General features: G+C 43.1%; 1 protein-coding gene across 1 annotated transcript in view; it reads right to left on the bottom strand.

Annotated features, from left to right (window-relative positions):
* The window catches only part of TMPRSS6 (transmembrane serine protease 6), a 33335-nt gene that overhangs the window by 4705 nt on the left and 11765 nt on the right, over positions 1-16865 (bottom strand). Inside the window, exons 7-14 of the mRNA XM_070947390.1 lie at positions 15977-16181; positions 14934-15070; positions 11531-11643; positions 10259-10368; positions 8268-8413; positions 3863-3961; positions 2798-2911; positions 1064-1180 (exon numbers count right to left, since the gene is read on the bottom strand). Coding sequence (XP_070803491.1) covers positions 1064-1180; positions 2798-2911; positions 3863-3961; positions 8268-8413; positions 10259-10368; positions 11531-11643; positions 14934-15070; positions 15977-16181 — 1041 coding nt within the window. The remainder of the gene's footprint in view (positions 1-1063; positions 1181-2797; positions 2912-3862; positions 3962-8267; positions 8414-10258; positions 10369-11530; positions 11644-14933; positions 15071-15976; positions 16182-16865) is intronic.

The following is a 16865-nucleotide window of genomic DNA, read 5'->3' as shown; positions in this document are numbered from 1 at the left end:
CTAAGAGGAAAAGCAAGGTATAAATCTAACAAAATAATACATATAACACATATGGATTTTTAAATTAATTAAATTAAAATTAATATTTCTGCCTCAGGAAACTGTATACCATTTTCATTCACCATATTTTCTTGCCAAAACAGTCACACTCAGCCTTTGGAGCCTTGCAAATGGAAAAATAGATTAATCCATGTGGGGAAATAGTTATTGGAATAGGAAAGGGTAAAATGCAAGTTTTGATGTCAATGAAAAGGAAAATGTATACCTTGGGTATTATTGTTCTTGTGACAAGAATGATTCGATATATACATGATAACACCCATTCACTGAAACTTTTCTGGGCTTATATCAGGGTTGAAATCCAGCAGGTTCTGACAGGTTCTGGAGAACTGGTAGCGGAAATTTTGAGCAGTTCGGAGAACCGGTAGCGGAAATTTTGAGCAGTTCGGAGAACCGGTAGCGGAAATTTTGAGTAGTTTGGAGAACTGGCAAATATCACCTCTGACTGGCCCCAGGAGTGGTGAGGGAATGGGGATTTTGCAGTATCCTTCCCCTGGAGTGGGGTGGGAATGGAGATTTTGCAGTATTCTTCCCCTGCCACGTCCACCAAGCCACACCACGCCCACCAAGCCACGCCCACAAGAACCGGTAGTAAAAAAAATTGGATTTCACCACTGGCTTATATTATTCCACTCAGAAGGAGCATGTTGATACTCTGCATGATAGCCGTTTGATACTGAGTCCCTCCAAACTGGATATGTAATTAATCTGCTATAGCATTTCATACCCACCCAGAATTATGAATTCTATCAACACAAATCAGAAAGCATACTAATATCCTCCAGGTAAGTTATGTGCGATCATGCTTGTTGAAAGTTCTGAGAACTGCAGTCCCAACATTTGGAAAAGACTAGTGCGTAGGACTGAAGCCTAGTGCCAACAGCCCTTGACAGAATGAATAGCAGAATAGCTCTGCTATTAGAATCATTCCAAGCAAAAGAAGCTGAGATGGTTTTAGAATATTCCTCTGACTAGGATGGATCTCTTCCACTTAGTTGCTTACCACAATGCATTTCATCCGATTGATCCTTGCAATCAGGGACCGAGTCACATTGAGGGTTGGACTTCTTCACACAGTTCCCATCAGCACATTGGTAAGTGTAAAGTCCACAAGGGATTCCTGCAAAGGTATATTATGTGGTGGAAAGAATATGGTTTTATTCTTATCATTTGCAGTACTGCAATTTTCTCACAGGGTGGAGAATTGGTGACCTTCCATATGTGCATGAATTACCATGTCCAGAAATGTTAGTAATTAACCATGTTGGCTGGGAGTTATAACTTGGCAGTATCAGTGGGTCCACAAATTACCTAACAGCTGCACTTGATTACAGTCATGAAGCTCAGTCTCAAAGGTATGATAATGGTGAAAAGAAAGTGACAATCACAACATCAGGGCCCATTGCTTTTATATTAAGGAACAATTTGTACTCTGAAAACAAAGCTACAAACAAGGCAAGCTGGGCTGTTTAAGAATGCAGATGGAATCATATGGAAGGAGTCACTTAGGCCATCCAGTCCAACCTTCAAGAATCCACTTAGGTCATCAAGTCCAACCATCAAGATGGTAGAGCCTCTGCTTGAACTTCCAGTAAAAGATAATTGGCTTCACAGCTGAGCTATTTTAACTGTTAGGAAATTCCCCCCCCCCTTAACATTTAACTGAAATTTGACTTCCTATGTCTTAAATCATTAATTTCACATCCTGTGTTCTGGAATAAGAAAGAGCAGGTCTTGACCTTCACTCAAGTGGTTTCCTTTCAGGCATTTCAAGAATGTGGTGCACAAAATAGGAAACAACGGGATCTGATCGGTTCAGAATAAGAGTGGAATGATTCCTTCCCTTGATTTGAAAATTATACTTTCCATTGATATAATCTAAATTTACATTTGCTTTTTTTGCAGCAGCATTACATGTCAGCTCACATTAAATTGACTACTATCCCAAGTTCTTTTTCACAACTGCCATTACCACTCCAGGAATATATCTCCTGTATATCTATGACATATCAGTGGGCACATGAGCTCAGCTCCGGTGCATATGCATGCACTGGCCAGCTGATTTTCGGGCCTTCTGGGCCCACTGAAAATTGGCAAGCAGGCCATTTCTGGCCTCTGGAGGGCCTCCGGGGGGGGCATTTTCGCCCTCCCCAGACTCCTAGAAAGGCTCTGGAGCCAGGTGAGAGAGAAAAACTGGCCTACCGGGCCATCATGTGCCAGAAGCGGGGGGAGGATGTGCGCGCATGTGCAGGGGGCATAGAATTGTGGATGTGGGTATCCGTACGTGTGACCCCCCCTGCCCCCCTACTGGCACGCAATGGCAAAAAGGTTAGCCATCACTGTCCTATCCTATATATCCTATTTATATGGATATATTAAATGCAATACATTTACATTTCCCCCCAATCTAGTGTCCTCCAAATGTGTAAAACTTCATGTCTCATACTATAGTAATAGCACTTATACACTGCTTCAGAGTGCTTTACAGCCCTCTCTAATATGTTTACAGAGTCAGCATATTACCTCTAACAATCTGGATCCTCGTTTTATCAACCTTGTAAGAATAGAAGTCTGAGCCAACCTTGAGCCTGTCAGGATCAAACTGCTGGCAGTCGGCAGTTAGCCTGCAATACTACTTTCTAGCCAGTGCGGCTCCATGGCTCTATCTCAGTTAATGTGATTTCTGAGGATAGCAGATTCTAGAAAGTTTCTTTAATAGATGTTCTTGATTCTATACCTTCATTGCATTGCTCCTCGTCACTCCCATTGATGCAATCTAGATGTTTATCACAGAGCTTGGAGAACTCGATGCACATGCTGTCTTCCTGACACTGAAATTTTGCAGGGCAGACTAGAAAATTGCAAAACATAAAGAAAAGAAAGAAGAAAAATCAGGAGGCAGAAGAGCAACAGGGATGAAAAAGGGAGACGATACAAATGGCCCCCAATACCCAATGTATTTTTATGCGTCTTTTTGTGTCTGTGATCATTTGAAAGGCCTTTGCCTTTATGTTATTTTTATAGAATAAGTGAATTTTCACTGGCCATCCAGTATAGCACTGCTTTTGAAAATCAGCCAACTGTACTTTATATGAACATATATTTTACATTTACATTTGCTGTTTTGCAGCAACTACATGTCAGCTCACATTCAATTAACTACTATCCCAAGATCTTTTTCACATCTATACACACAGATGCACACACAGAGACACACACACATACACACACACACACACACACACACACACACACACACACACACACAGAAAACATATAAGTAATAAATGTTTCCTAGAGCATAGTCTCCTTTTTGGATATGTTTTTTTTTAAAAAGAAAATCATAAAGAAAAAGAGGAAGCTAGAATGTGATTTTTAGAAGGAGTTACAGACTTAAATCAACCAGCAATGATGTTTATCAATTCACATGGTAAGATAATGTGTTTTTTTGAAATTGTATGTTTGATTGTGTGTGAAAATGTATGTCTACTTTCCCATGTTCAGGTTCTGCCAGTGGGGTTCATAGCAAAATGACAGACCAGTTCATGAATGTGGCATCTATTTCTTCATTTATAGATCTCCTTTCCCATAGCAACCAACTGTTTCTCACCAATGGGTGCCTCATAGAAACTTCAAGTGATTCTGAAAGTGTAATGTTCAATATGTTTTGAAGAAGCTGACTCATAGATAGGAGAAAAGCACATGTCACCCGCAGAGATCCTCTTGCTCAAAAAGAACAGTTACTTACTAACAAAAATCACGTACAATGTGAAGACGAGGGAAATGATAAAGCATTGCTCACCACAGTTTCTCTCATCTAGCCCATTGGGACAGTCTTCAATTCCATCACAAGCTGGCACACATAAACCATTTACAAGGCAAAGGAACTCTCTGGGGCATGCTTTTTTTAAAAAAATGGAAAATAAAGTGGAATATTAGTTGGTTTTTAATGCATTTTCAAAATTCAGTTTAAATATTGAAATATTGTGCTGTGCTTCCAATCTATTTCTAATTCTATATGAAATTGAATCTATAATATAATTTGAAACCTGAGAATGAAAGATTCCCCTGTCCGCAATAAATGATTATTATCAATATAGTGTTAAATCCATAAAAGTCTTTTAATCCATGTAGTAGTAGACGTCTGAGGTGGCTCAGGAGTCCATGGCTTCCATGACAGCTATGGACCTGACCCAGCTAATTCATGGCCTTACTCACACGGGGGGAAACACGCTGGACCTGGTTTTTGTCTCTGGACAGTGGTTGAGTGATCTCGAGATAGGGGACATAGCAATTGAGCCCTTGTCATGGTCAGATCACTCCCTCCTTCGTCTTGACCTTTGAACCGCCACACCTCACCGCAGGAAGGTGGAACCGATGAGATGGTTCTGCCCCAGGTGCCTGATGGAGCCTGATAGGTTCCAGACGGAGCTTGGGCCATTCCCTGAGGCTCTGGCTCATGCCTCGACTGGAGACCTAGTGGCCACCTGGGATAGGGCGGCTGCTGGAGCTTTGGATCGGGTCATGCCTTTGCGGCCTCTGACCCGGCGCCAGACTCATCTGGCTCCTTGGTTTACTGAGGAGCTGAGGGAGATGAAGCGCCGGAAAAGACGCCTGGAGAGCAGTTGGAGGGCCAGCCTTTCTGAATCCAACCGAACACTGGTAAGATCTCATATTAAGACTTACCTAGTGGCGATAAAAGTGGCAAAATGTAATTATTTTGCCGCTCTTATTGCGTCATCAGATAATCGCCCGGCCGCCCAGTTTAGGGTGACCCACTCTTTGCTTCACCAGGGAGTGTGGGAGGACCCCTTGGAGGGTAGAGCCGAGGATTTTGTACAGTATCTGCATGACAAAATCACTTAGATTCGGGAAGACCTGGACTCCGACTGGGTAGATTCAGGGGGCATGGTAGAGGCAGGTCTTGAGAACGTTATCTGGGAAGAGTTTGACCCTGTGACTCCCAGTGACATGGACAGGATTCTGGGTAGACTGAATGCGACCACATGTTTGTTGGACCCGTGCCCCTCCTGGTTGGTGCTGGCTTCTCGGGAGGTGACACGAGACTGGCTCCAGGGAATTATAAATGCTTCATTGGGTGAGGGTGACTTTCCCGCCGCCTTGAAAGAGGCAGTGGTGAGGCCTCTCCTCAAGAAGCCTTCCCTGGATCCGGCAAAGTTAGCAAATTATCGTCTAGTCTCCAACCTTCGCTTTGTGGCGAAGGTTGTTGAGAGTGTGGTTGCGCGAGAGCTTCCCCAGCACCTGGATGAAACGGTTTATCTGGATCCATTCCAGTCGGGCTTCAGGCCTGGGTACAGCACGGAAACGGCATTGGTCGCGTTGGTTGATGATCTCTGGAGGGCTCAGGACAGGGGTTGCTCCTCTGTCCTGGTCCTGTTAGATCTCTCAGCGGCTTTTGATACCATTGACCATGGTATCATGCTGCACCAGTTGGAAGAGTTGGGGGTGGGGGGCACTGTGTTGCGGTGGTTCTCCTCCTTTCTCTCCGACCAGTCACAGTCTGTGTTGGCAGGGGGGCAGAGGTCAATCACGAGGCGCCTTATATGTGGGGTGCCACAGGGGTTGGTCCTCTTGCCCCTTCTGTTCAACATTTATGTGAAGCCACTGGGTGAGATCATCCGTGGTTTTGGGGTGAAATACCATCAGTACGCTGATGATACTCAGCTGTACATCTCCACCCTGGACCACCCCAATTATGCCCTTGAAGTGATGTTCCGATGCCTGGAGGCCATGCAGATCTGGATGGGGAGAAACAGACTCAGGCTCAACCCATCCAAGACCGAGTGGCTGTGGTTTCCGGCATCCCGATATAGTCAGTTGGTGCCATCACTGACTATTGGGAGCGAGTCATTACCCCCCAGGGCTCGCATCTTGGGTGTCCTCCTGGATTTACGGCTGTCTTTAGAAGAGCACTTGACGGCTCTGCCCGGGAGGACTTTTCATCAGGTTTGCCTGATTCACCAGTTGCGTCCCTTTCTAGATCAGGACTCCTTACGCATGGTCACTCATGCCCTTGTCACTGGACTACTGCTATGCTCTCTACATGGGGCTCCCCTTGAGGAGCACCTGGAGGCTCCAACTGGTGCAGAGTGCGGCCGCATGGGTGGTTATGGGAGCAACATGGTGTTCCCATGTAACACCTCTCCTGCGCGAGCTGCACTGGCTCCCAGTGGTCTTCCGGGTGCGCTTCAAGGTTTTGGTTACCACCTTTAGAGCACTCCATGGCTTAGGACCTGGATATTTACAGGACCGCCTGCTGCCACCAGTAGCCTCTCACCGGCCAGTACGCTCTCATAGAGAGGGGTTCCTCTGGGTGCCGTCGGCCAAACAGTGTCGACTGGCGGCCCTCAGGGGGAGAGCCTTCTCTGTGGGGGCACCTGCTATCTGGAATGAGCTCTCCCCGGAGATACGGAGGATCCCGGATCTACGCACCTTCCGCCGTGCCCTCAAGACTTTTTTATTTCAACAGGCCGGCCTGGCCTAACTTTTCCCCTTTTAACTTTTTAAATTGTAAATTTTAAATTTGTCTTAAATATTGGGGGTGTTTTAATTTGTCCCGGGCCAAATTATCTAATTGGTTTTACACTGTCTTTTAAATTTTGTAATTTATGTGTTTTATCTTTTGGCTGTTCACCGCCTTGAGTCCTTCGGGAGTAGGGCGGTATATAAATTTGATAAAATAAAAATAAATAATAATAATAAATAGTAGTAGCTGTAAAATTAGGAACGAGGAAACTCATTTTTAGAAGACTGAGTGATGATGTAAGCATTTGAGTGCGTGCATACATGTGTTTGTTTGTGCGTGTGTGTATGGGCCTTCAACGCAGTCTTGTGCATTTCCTAGTGATTACCAAGACTAGTGCCTGCTATTTTCTTTGCAAGAATCTCAGAAACAGTTCCTAGAGCTGAAGCTAAAAGAGCTAGCCAACAACATCTAGCTGATTCTGTGCTAAGATGGAACTAAAACTCATTGTCTTCTGGCTTCTAGCCTGGCACCAGCCTTAACACTATACCAAAACTGGCGGTCACATTTTAAAAGCTGGAGAACAGTGCACCACTATCTACCATATGACACAGGTGTCAAACTTGCCATGTCATGTTGCTGTCACGTGATGTTTCATGATTTATGGAGCTGGGGTGGGCGTGGCCTGCACATGACACATCTGGCCCGCAGGCCACCAGTTTGACACCCCTGACTATGAGTTAAAACCATGGGCACATTTGGAATGTCAGTGTTTGGTGTTGCATTTAGTTCTGACATTTTAGTGCCGTGATGGTGAACCTATGGCACGCATGATATTGGTGGCACGCAGAGCCCTCTCTGCGGGCACACGAGCCGTCACCCCAGCTCCACTCTGCCGTGCATACACTCATGCCTCCTGCCAGCCAGCTGGTTTTTGGGTCTCTGCCATGCATGAGCGGTGGGCAAAGCGCATGCGGGAGATGCGTATGTATACAGGGGCATACATGTGGGTTCACACGTGATTGTGCAGAGGTCATGCACGTGTGCATGGGGACATGCACACATGTGCATGCATGGGGTGCATGCATGGGGGAATCACATGGGGGTCACACATGTACGCGGGAGGTGGGGCTTGCAGGGGGGTTCATGTGTGCATTGCATTATGGGTGTGGGCACGCACACACATTTATTCGTGCACACACATGTGCTTTGGGCACTCGGTGCTGAAAAAGTTAGCCATCACTGTTTTAGTGGGATCTAAGATGAAGTCTGTCCATCACAGAAGAGAGCAGAATATTATCTGAATTTTTTTCTAATTTAAAGTACCAATTTATATGGTTAAAGTGTTGTGCTTTTAAGAAGCGGAAATTAGTTTGTGTGGATGGTACCAGAAAACAGCAGAAACTCCCCCCTTCCCCTTGTGATAGATCTGGCAGCAAGCTGAGGCAGGAGTCCAGATCTATGGCAGAATATTAAAAACCTGCAAGTGTAGTGCTGATCATGCAAAAGACTGCATTCTAGGCCATTTAGGGAAATGTCCCCTGCAATTAAATAATATTGATGTTCTGCTGTAAAGCATCCAGTTCCCCATTAGTCTGAATCAAGTTTGGCCCTTGATTCATGTTCAGTCACAGTGGCAACATTCATAACAAGGCATGCGTTGATTTTTCCACAAGTTTCCAGTTAGCTGAACGGTATGTTTTAGAGACTACTATATACTCACGGTCTGACTGATTATATAGACTGTAAGCAGCCCACACTCCAGGCCCTGTTAGGGAGATCTGAGAAGTAAAGTTGATGGTGACACCAGCTCTAGACATCACAGGGATTCTTTCGGCATAGGCTTGCAAAATCCGCAGACCACAGAATCTAGATTTTTTTTAAAAAAAGACGGGTCATAAATCACAATCAACCATCTTGCCTCTGAAAATACCAAGGGTATAGGAAGAAAGATGTCATGAAATTTAGGGAGCAAGAGAAGGTCAAAATCATCTTCTGGATCCTTCCAACAGCCAGGCTTGCTGGTAATGAAGACTGTGAGACATCTGCCATTGTAAAATTAGCGTATTTTTGGAGTATAACACACACTTTTTTCCCTCCTAAAAAGGCTAAAAATTTGGGTGCATCTTATACTCTGAATGTAACTCCGCATGGTGCCCAAAATGGCTATCTGGAACAGCTGCTACCTTCTCTTACCCCTTCAACGCTTTGCCTGCTTTAGTCACTGGAGGTCCCTCCAAGGATCAGCTGTGATTTTGAAGCTGTTTTTCAGCCCCAATGCAAAGGTAGCGATCTTCCGTGCTTTCCTGCTTTTCTAATTGCTGCTCCCTCCGACGATCAGCTGTGCTTTAAGAAGTTGTTTTTTAGCCCCAACCAGCCCCAATTAATGTGCTGAAGCTGACCAGGCTAAGGACTAGCCAGATGTATACCTGGTAAGCAGAATTTTTTCTGCCTATTTTCCTCCCCAAAAACTAAGGTGCGTCTTATACTCCGGTGTGTCTTACACTCCAAAAAATAGGGGTACCTACAATTCCCCCAGTGGATAAAATAAGTTACTGTCTTCCAGGATCAGCTATACAGTATATGCACCCTAATATTGGCATTAGCTGTGGACACAACTCGGACACTAGAACCCAAGTTGCTAAACACCCCCTCCCCCAGCCAAAAATAAATTCTGAGACCATCCAGGCCTTGTTTTTAAAAATGAGGAAGAGAGCTATAAACTGTGGCAGCAGGAAGAAGGCTCACCTGATGAAAGTATAATGTTGAAAAAGTGGAGGAAATGAATTACAAACCTGAGACCATATTTAAACTTTGATTTCTTTTTAAAATTGAGCCAGTTTAAGTAATGTAATTATATAGCAAAAAAACTATCCAGCTGTTAGGGGAGCAGGGGGAATTGGATGTTGTTTTTCAATATCTTTAAGGTAATCACTTTTTCTTTTAAAAAAATGAATTATTACCAGAAATCTAGCAAGAGCAATTTTCCTTAGCATCGAGAATATAGCAAAAATGGAAAATTGTATATTCTGAATATCTTTCCATCATGCAGTTGTTAACTGCACAGAGTCCCAAGAACTCAATGCACGGAAGATACAAAGCAGCAGAAGCAGATAAAGAAATCATTTCTCAAGAGTCACATCCTTGAGTGATGGATAGCAGAGATGAAGGGAAACTCAGTCTGAAATATAATTCCAAGTCATTTAACAATGAGCTGGAGTATTCAGGAAGAGAGCAATTTCATTATAGAATTTAACTTACAGCTAGCAAGAGTCTGATTTTACAAAAGTTATAAAACCATCCAATTTCTTTGTGGAAAAGATGTTTCATGAACTCAGATGCATTTTGTAAATTTAAGTCCTGCTGAATCTATTGAAGCTTACTCTGATGAAGCATATCTAAAGACTGCATTGTTCATCTTTAATTGCTTGTCTTCCACTACTAATTCTTCTCTTCCACTTCTAAATTCTCTTCCACTTCTAAAATATAGCAAAAGAGACTTTTAAATAAAAAAAATTCTCAAACCTGGCCCTTTTTATAATTCCTAAAAAGCAGCACGCTGGCTAGGTTGGATAGCTAATATTCAGGTAGGAAAGTCAAGTCTTTTTTTTTTTTTTAAAAAAAGCCTTCCTATTTGTTTTACAATCATAGGTATGGTTTCTTCTAAGTCATTCCTGTAAGATGAACATACCAAGATGTTTGTAGATTCCTTACTTTCTGTTCTGGATGGTCCATTGGCCTTGAGTACATGGAAGGTCGTACTTCTGCCTCCTGAGAGTGTAAGCATCAAACCAAAGAACAACTCCATATTCCAGAGATGGAACCTACAAAAAAGGAAATGCAGTGGATGGTATAGGCATTTGTGTGAGTATGTGCCTTTGAATCAGTCTGGAAAGTCACTGCCAGGGGTGGGCTGCTGGGGGTTCGCAGGGGTTCGAGAGAACCTCTAGCTAAGATTCTGTGCAGTTCGGAGAACCCCCAAATCCCATTCCTGGCTGGCCCCGCCCACCTCTCCCCTCCCCTCCCCTCCCAGGAGTCCCCATGTGCCCGTTTTGGATGCAAGTAAGTACAGGACGCGCACAGAGGCTCAGGGATGGTGAAAAACGGGCCTACCAGAAATTCGGAAAGGGCTCCAGAGGGCTTCCGGAGTCTGGGGAGGCTTTCACCCCCCGGAGGCTCAAGGAAAGCCTCTGGAGCCCGGGGAGGGCAAAAACGCACCCCCCAGGGTGCAGGAGGCCGACTAGGCCATGGCCACCATGGCGACACCCACCCAGCAGCCGGGCAGAGAACCCCTTGCTAAAATTTTTGAAGCCCACCCCTGGTCACTCCTGTTTTCTTGGCAAGGTTTTTAGGAAACCTTGCTACTGCCGCCTTCCCAGGGATGAGAGAGATTCACCCAGCTGGCTTTAGGTCTAGGAGAGGATTTAGAGAGGGCTGTAAAGCATTATGAAGTGGTATATAAGTCTAAGTGCCACTGCTAAGGCAGGACTAAAATTCATGGCCTCTCAGTTTTTAGCCTGATGCCTTAATCACTACACATAGTTGGCTCTTTTATGACATTGAAAACTGCTGAGAGTTTTATTTACATACATACAGAAACAGAGCTTTATCCCTAGTTCTTAAATACAAAAATGAGTGTTACAAAGCATGAGGGCTGAGAAAGAGGGGAAGAGGAAAACAGTTTTCCTAAAATACAAAACAAACCATATTAAAATACATCCTTGGTGAGATCAGTAAGGGCTTATAAAATATGACTTTAAGACTTTTCAATACACAGAAATTCAAATCTCCATTCTTTCAACTGAATGGTCTTAACTATCTGTTTATGTGCAGTGCTCAGTACAAGTTTTGGGGAAGTCAAATATAAAGATAATAAGAATTTACAATAACAAAGTAAAGGTATATTGTCTACAGCATTTGGATTCTCTTATTTAAGTATAAAAGTACACCCAGCTCGGTTTTGCTTAGGAACAGCCAAAATCATACCATCATGTGCCAAGTGCATTGTGTATTTGGTGCATAGTAACTTGGGTAGTAAGGAGTCTTGATGTTCCCTTGCCGTCCCCAGCTTTCTTTCAGTGTTAGATTCATCTGGCAGGCTGAAAAGACAGCAGCATTGTCACACTTACTGGGTCCCACAGAAAATATTGCTCATGTTTATTATTTTGACAAAAAAAATGAGGATATTTAATACAAATACTAACATAGTAGACCAGCGATGGCTAACCTTTTTGCCATCGCGTGCCAGGAGCGGGGTGGGTGGGTGTCACAGGTGTGTGTGCCCACACCCATAATTTTATGCACCCTGGCACCGAGCATGCGCACGTGACCCCCCGCTTCTCCCGCTCCTGGCACACGATGGCACAGTAGGCCCGTTTTTTGCTGTCCCCAGTCTCCAGAACCTTTCTAGGAGTCTGGGGAGGGCGAAAACAGCCTTCCCCCTGGAGGCCCTCCGGAGGCTGAAAACGGCCCATTTGCCAACTCCGGAAGGATTCGGAGTCCTTCCTTAGGGGGCAGTCACCAAGATTCTTCTAATAATGCTATTAGCACTTCATTACTAGCACCGTGGACTGGGATATATTTTATAAAACTTAACTGGCAACTTATTCTTCAATCTTTTCTAACTTCCAGATATTACTTTACTGTGAGGTCCAGATTTAATAGGATAAGGTTCAGGGGTGGGCTGCTGGGGATTTGCAGGGGTTCGGGAGAACCTGTAGCTAAGATTCTGTGCAGTTTGGAGAACTCCCAAATCCCAGTCCTGGCTGGCCCCGCCCACCCCTCCCTTCCCCTCCCAAGTGTCCCCACGCGGCCTGTTTTAGATGCAGGTAAGTGCAGGGGCTTGCAGAGCCTCGGGGAGGGCAAAAAACAGGCCTACCAGAAGTTTGGAAAGGCCAGAAACAGGCCTCTGGAGCCTGGGGAGGCTGTTTTCACTCTCCCGGATGCTTAAGGAAAGCCTCCAGAACCTGGAGAAGGCAAACCCTCCCCCCGCTGTGGTGCAGGAGGCCGACTAGGCTACGCCCACCATGGCCATGCCCACCCAGCAACTGGGCAGAGAACCCATTGCTAAAATTTTTGAAGCCCATCCCCGATAAGGTTCATCTCCAGCTAACCTATCTTATGTCCAAGCTCCGATGCTTCTCCTTCTCTGCTACGATGTCCACCTTAAGGAACATTCTTTAAATTAGATTGGCTTCATCTCTTTTGACATTCCAGAAGATCCCCAAGACCTGGTTATGTTATCAGGCCTGAGGCTCCCAGGGAACTGGAGACTTATTTAAATGGCAGGAAATAAATAATGCTGTGCTGGTTATTCTTATCCTCTGTACCTAGAGTTTGTATCTCTGCTTTTTTTAATATTCATTTTTGAAATGATTTTTATATTGTTGGGGGTTTTTTATATGTGGTTTTATCTATTTCTTGTTAGTCACCTTTGGTGAAATGGGCAGCTAGATAAATTTGATTGATTAATAAACAAATAAATTAAAAAAACCAAGGCTCAATAGCAGTGGCCATGATGAAAGTACAGCGGCAGAGGTGATGCTAAATCCTGGAGATTGGTATTTACAAATCTCTAGTTACACAATTCTTAGAAAAAGCTTCAATCTGTAGCTTTTTTCTTGGAGAACTACAGTCAATCAATGTACATCCAAGATGCATAACCCCGACCTATCTAAAACCTGCTAGTTATAAAGACATTTCCCCATAATTGGGGTTTGATTGACCATTCCTTTGGTGTAGCTTTGTCTATGATTGGTGCACATGTGTATACAGATAGTCTTCAACTTACAACAGTTCATTTAGTAACCAAAGTTACAACAGCACTGAAAAAAGTGACTTATGACCATTTTTCACGCTTATGACCGTTGCAGCATCCCTAGGTCACGCGATTAAAAGTCAGAAGTCTTGGCAACTGACTCATATTTATGATAGTTGCAGTATCCTGGGATCATGTGATCTGCTTTTGCGACCCGACAAGCAAAGTCAATGGGGAATCCAGATTGACTTGACAACCATGTTACTAACTTAACATATGCAATGATTCACTTAACAACTGTGGCAAGAAAAGTCATAAAATGGGACACTTAGCAACATAAATTTTGGGCTCAATTGTGGCTGTAACTCGTGGACTACCATTTTCACCTACTCATAAACCAACTATCCACTATTTTGTTTTCTGAAACTGGATTCACGGATTCATTTTAAGCAAACTCCTTCAAGTTATTATGCACCCCGATGCCGATATTGAAAGAGGACTCTGACTAAAAAAAATGAAATAGCCTTACATTGAATCAGTCCATAATTTATCCAGCTCAGCATTATTTATTTCCTGCCTTTTCATACCAGGTGACATAAAGAAGTACTAGACAACCCTCTTCCCATAATTCTTGGTTGGCATGTAAACCCAATACACAAAAAAGTTGGGTAGCTGGCCTACTCCAGAAGGCAGCTATGTGAACTCTTCTCACGATCAAGCAAAAGGTTGCATCTCTCAGTTCCACTGCCTAAAACCAGCGGTTAAATTTGAACGTTTTGAAGGCTTTATGAGCTATGCTTATGATCTCAGGTTACAAGAACTCCCTGTCTTCAGCTGTTTCCTACCACAGCTACACTCTGTCCTACCATGCTGCCAGCCACTGCTCCTTCCAGCTAACCAATGAGAAGATGCAAAACAAAAGCAAAAGACTAGGTAGTTTTCTACATTTATATTTACTTATTGTAGCAGGAGCTGGGGACGGGAAAGTTTTGGAAAAAAAAACAAACTAGTCCCTAACCCTTTTGTTGTTATGATAATAACAAAAATGCCCATTTGAGGAAGACAACTGAAGTAGCAAAGTACAATTGCATGAAGAAGACAACCAGGTAGCAAAGTACAATTGCAGTTTAGCTGAGGGAAGAACCAGGGTTCTCCAGACTTTTAATATTCCCAATTGGGTCATGTCAAAGTTCCTCAGTATAATTGCACAGTATATTTCATTTACAGTATATACTGAATAGGCCTATAGACAGCCCAGTCCATGCTGAATCACATCCTTCTGTTCTTACCAGTAGTGGGTTTCAAAAACCAGGGCTACCGGTTTGCTATCGGTAGCGCGCAGGTGAGTGCGCTTGCTTTGCGCTTTGCGAGCACACGGTGCTTCTGCACATGCGCAGATAGTTTTTGATGACATCTGGGCAGGTGGGCGGAGCCTCCCGCCACCACCACTACCGATTCACCCAAACTGGGGCGAACCGGGGGCAACCCACCACTGGTTCTTACCTAGAGTGTACTATGTCTAATCACAGCACAATTTTTCAGTAACTGGAAAATATGCAAGAAGACAGATCTTTATAAGAACCCCAATGCAATCTACATTTTGTATCTCTTTCTGCCCATATCCTTGTTTACCTTCAAAGGGCACAGCCTGAGCAGAGAGTATGAAAGGATCATAGTAGCTATACATCCCCTTCTTCCATACAATAGACATGACTGGGCCAGAAGATAGAACTTCAACCACAGGTTCCTGCCGGCTACACCCATATAGTCTAAAGAATGAAAACAGATTGTTATCATATTCACAAGTTGAAAAGGATGAAGGGAGGTTTTTTATTAAAAAAAGAGGTGCAAGAAATGAGGAGGAGAGGTAAAGAAAAGTCATTACAAAGTGAAAAAGGCCAGGAAATAAATAAATGTCCCTAGATAAATAAAATATTTTGGCAACAATAAATGATGGTGACTAGATACATCATCCTTCTTTCAAATATTTAAAATTAGAATAATAGAGATGGAAGGGACCTTGTAGGTCTTCTAATCCAACCCCCTGCTTAGGCAGGAAACCTTATACCGTTTCAGACAAAAATTACCTCCCTGGGGGCTAGAAACATATTAGGCATGTAAGAAAATGTAAATATGCCAGATTCTTGTCGTATCTTTCTGGCAAAATGATGCACACCAAGAAATCTTTTGGCTCAACTTGTATTTTTCAGAAGGATAGTCTGATGGTAACTATACTTTGTTTTGTTTTGTTTTTTTTAAAGATCAGATTTCAGTGTGTAGAATACATGGCTAAGAGAGGTTAGACGCTAATTTTGATTTTAACATCAAGCCACAATGCAGGACTAGCTTTATGAACCGATCGCCACACAAAATTGCACCAGATATTTCTCTTCCTTTCCCTGCCACTAACCAAAACCAAATCTAATTGCCCTGGAGACTGGAAAATTGCCTTACTATATTCTACAGGATTTGTAATCATTAGTAACTTTTTCCTTAGTTCAATGGGTGCGACTTCCATTGATTATCTGGATCATCCTTTTTGCAAAATGAAATTTCTTGTATATCCTGAACCTAAATGGAATTTTTCATGTAAGTGGATTATGGAAGAGATATAGAACTCATGATTACTCTTCTCCTCTTCCCATTGTTGCTGCTACAAAATGAAGGGTACCTACGAAGTGATGAGCTGTTTCTCCAATGGCCCAGCTGCATCATACATTGCCAACCGGTCCCTGCATTCTGAGAGAGTCCATTCCAGGTGAAGCTTGAGCATGTGACCTTTGGGGCCATGGAGATGCCAAAGGCAGCTGGAGGCTAAATAGTCTGGACCTTTCAGCTTTAGAACCACATCCTCTCTGATGTAGCTGTACCTATAGCAGCCTAAACAGACGACACAGACAAAATTGAAGATTGCACCATGCAGTTGAGAAGAGATGACACGGAGGAAACCAAATACAGTTAATCCACCCACAGTTTTAAGCAGGGAAAAAAAAAATAAAGCAGGACTTTTGATGTGCTTTTTTTACTGATATATCCAATTTTTTGTGCTGCTCTTTATTTTTATGTAGAGCCTTGCTAACAAGCTATTCCGATTTATTTCCAAAATCTATATATAATCTACCCCAAATAGATCATTTTGTACCAAGGTAACCAATTTCAATAATTCTTCCATTGGAAATGAGTCTGCTCCATCCATCCGTCTAATCTCAGGTTTAAAACTAGGAGCATCTGAGTGTTAAGTGAATTTCATTGTATGGGTATACTGTGTATACACGTACAATGACAATAAAGTTTATTATTTATTTATTTATTTATTTATTTATTTATTTATTTATTTATTTATTTATTTATTTATTTATTTATTTATTTATTTATTTAAAGGGTTTACACCCTTTTTTCATGCTTCAGCCTTCATGTACACAATAGCTTTCAGTCATGGAGTATATTCACAAAAGCCTTGCTTGCACTAACATATACTGAGAATCATAAACAAGTTATTATTTATGGGTAGTCCTCGACTTACAACAGTTTATTTAGTGACCGTTTGAAGTTATAACGGCACTG

Source organism: Pituophis catenifer, unplaced genomic scaffold (genome assembly GCF_029215685.1).
Source record: "Pituophis catenifer annectens isolate HBS135680 unplaced genomic scaffold, rPitCat1.0.hap2 SCAF_7, whole genome shotgun sequence".
Classification (NCBI taxonomy): domain Eukaryota; kingdom Metazoa; phylum Chordata; class Lepidosauria; order Squamata; family Colubridae; genus Pituophis; species Pituophis catenifer.
Note: the sequence above shows the minus strand (reverse complement) of the source record. Positions and strands in the feature narration are given on the sequence as shown.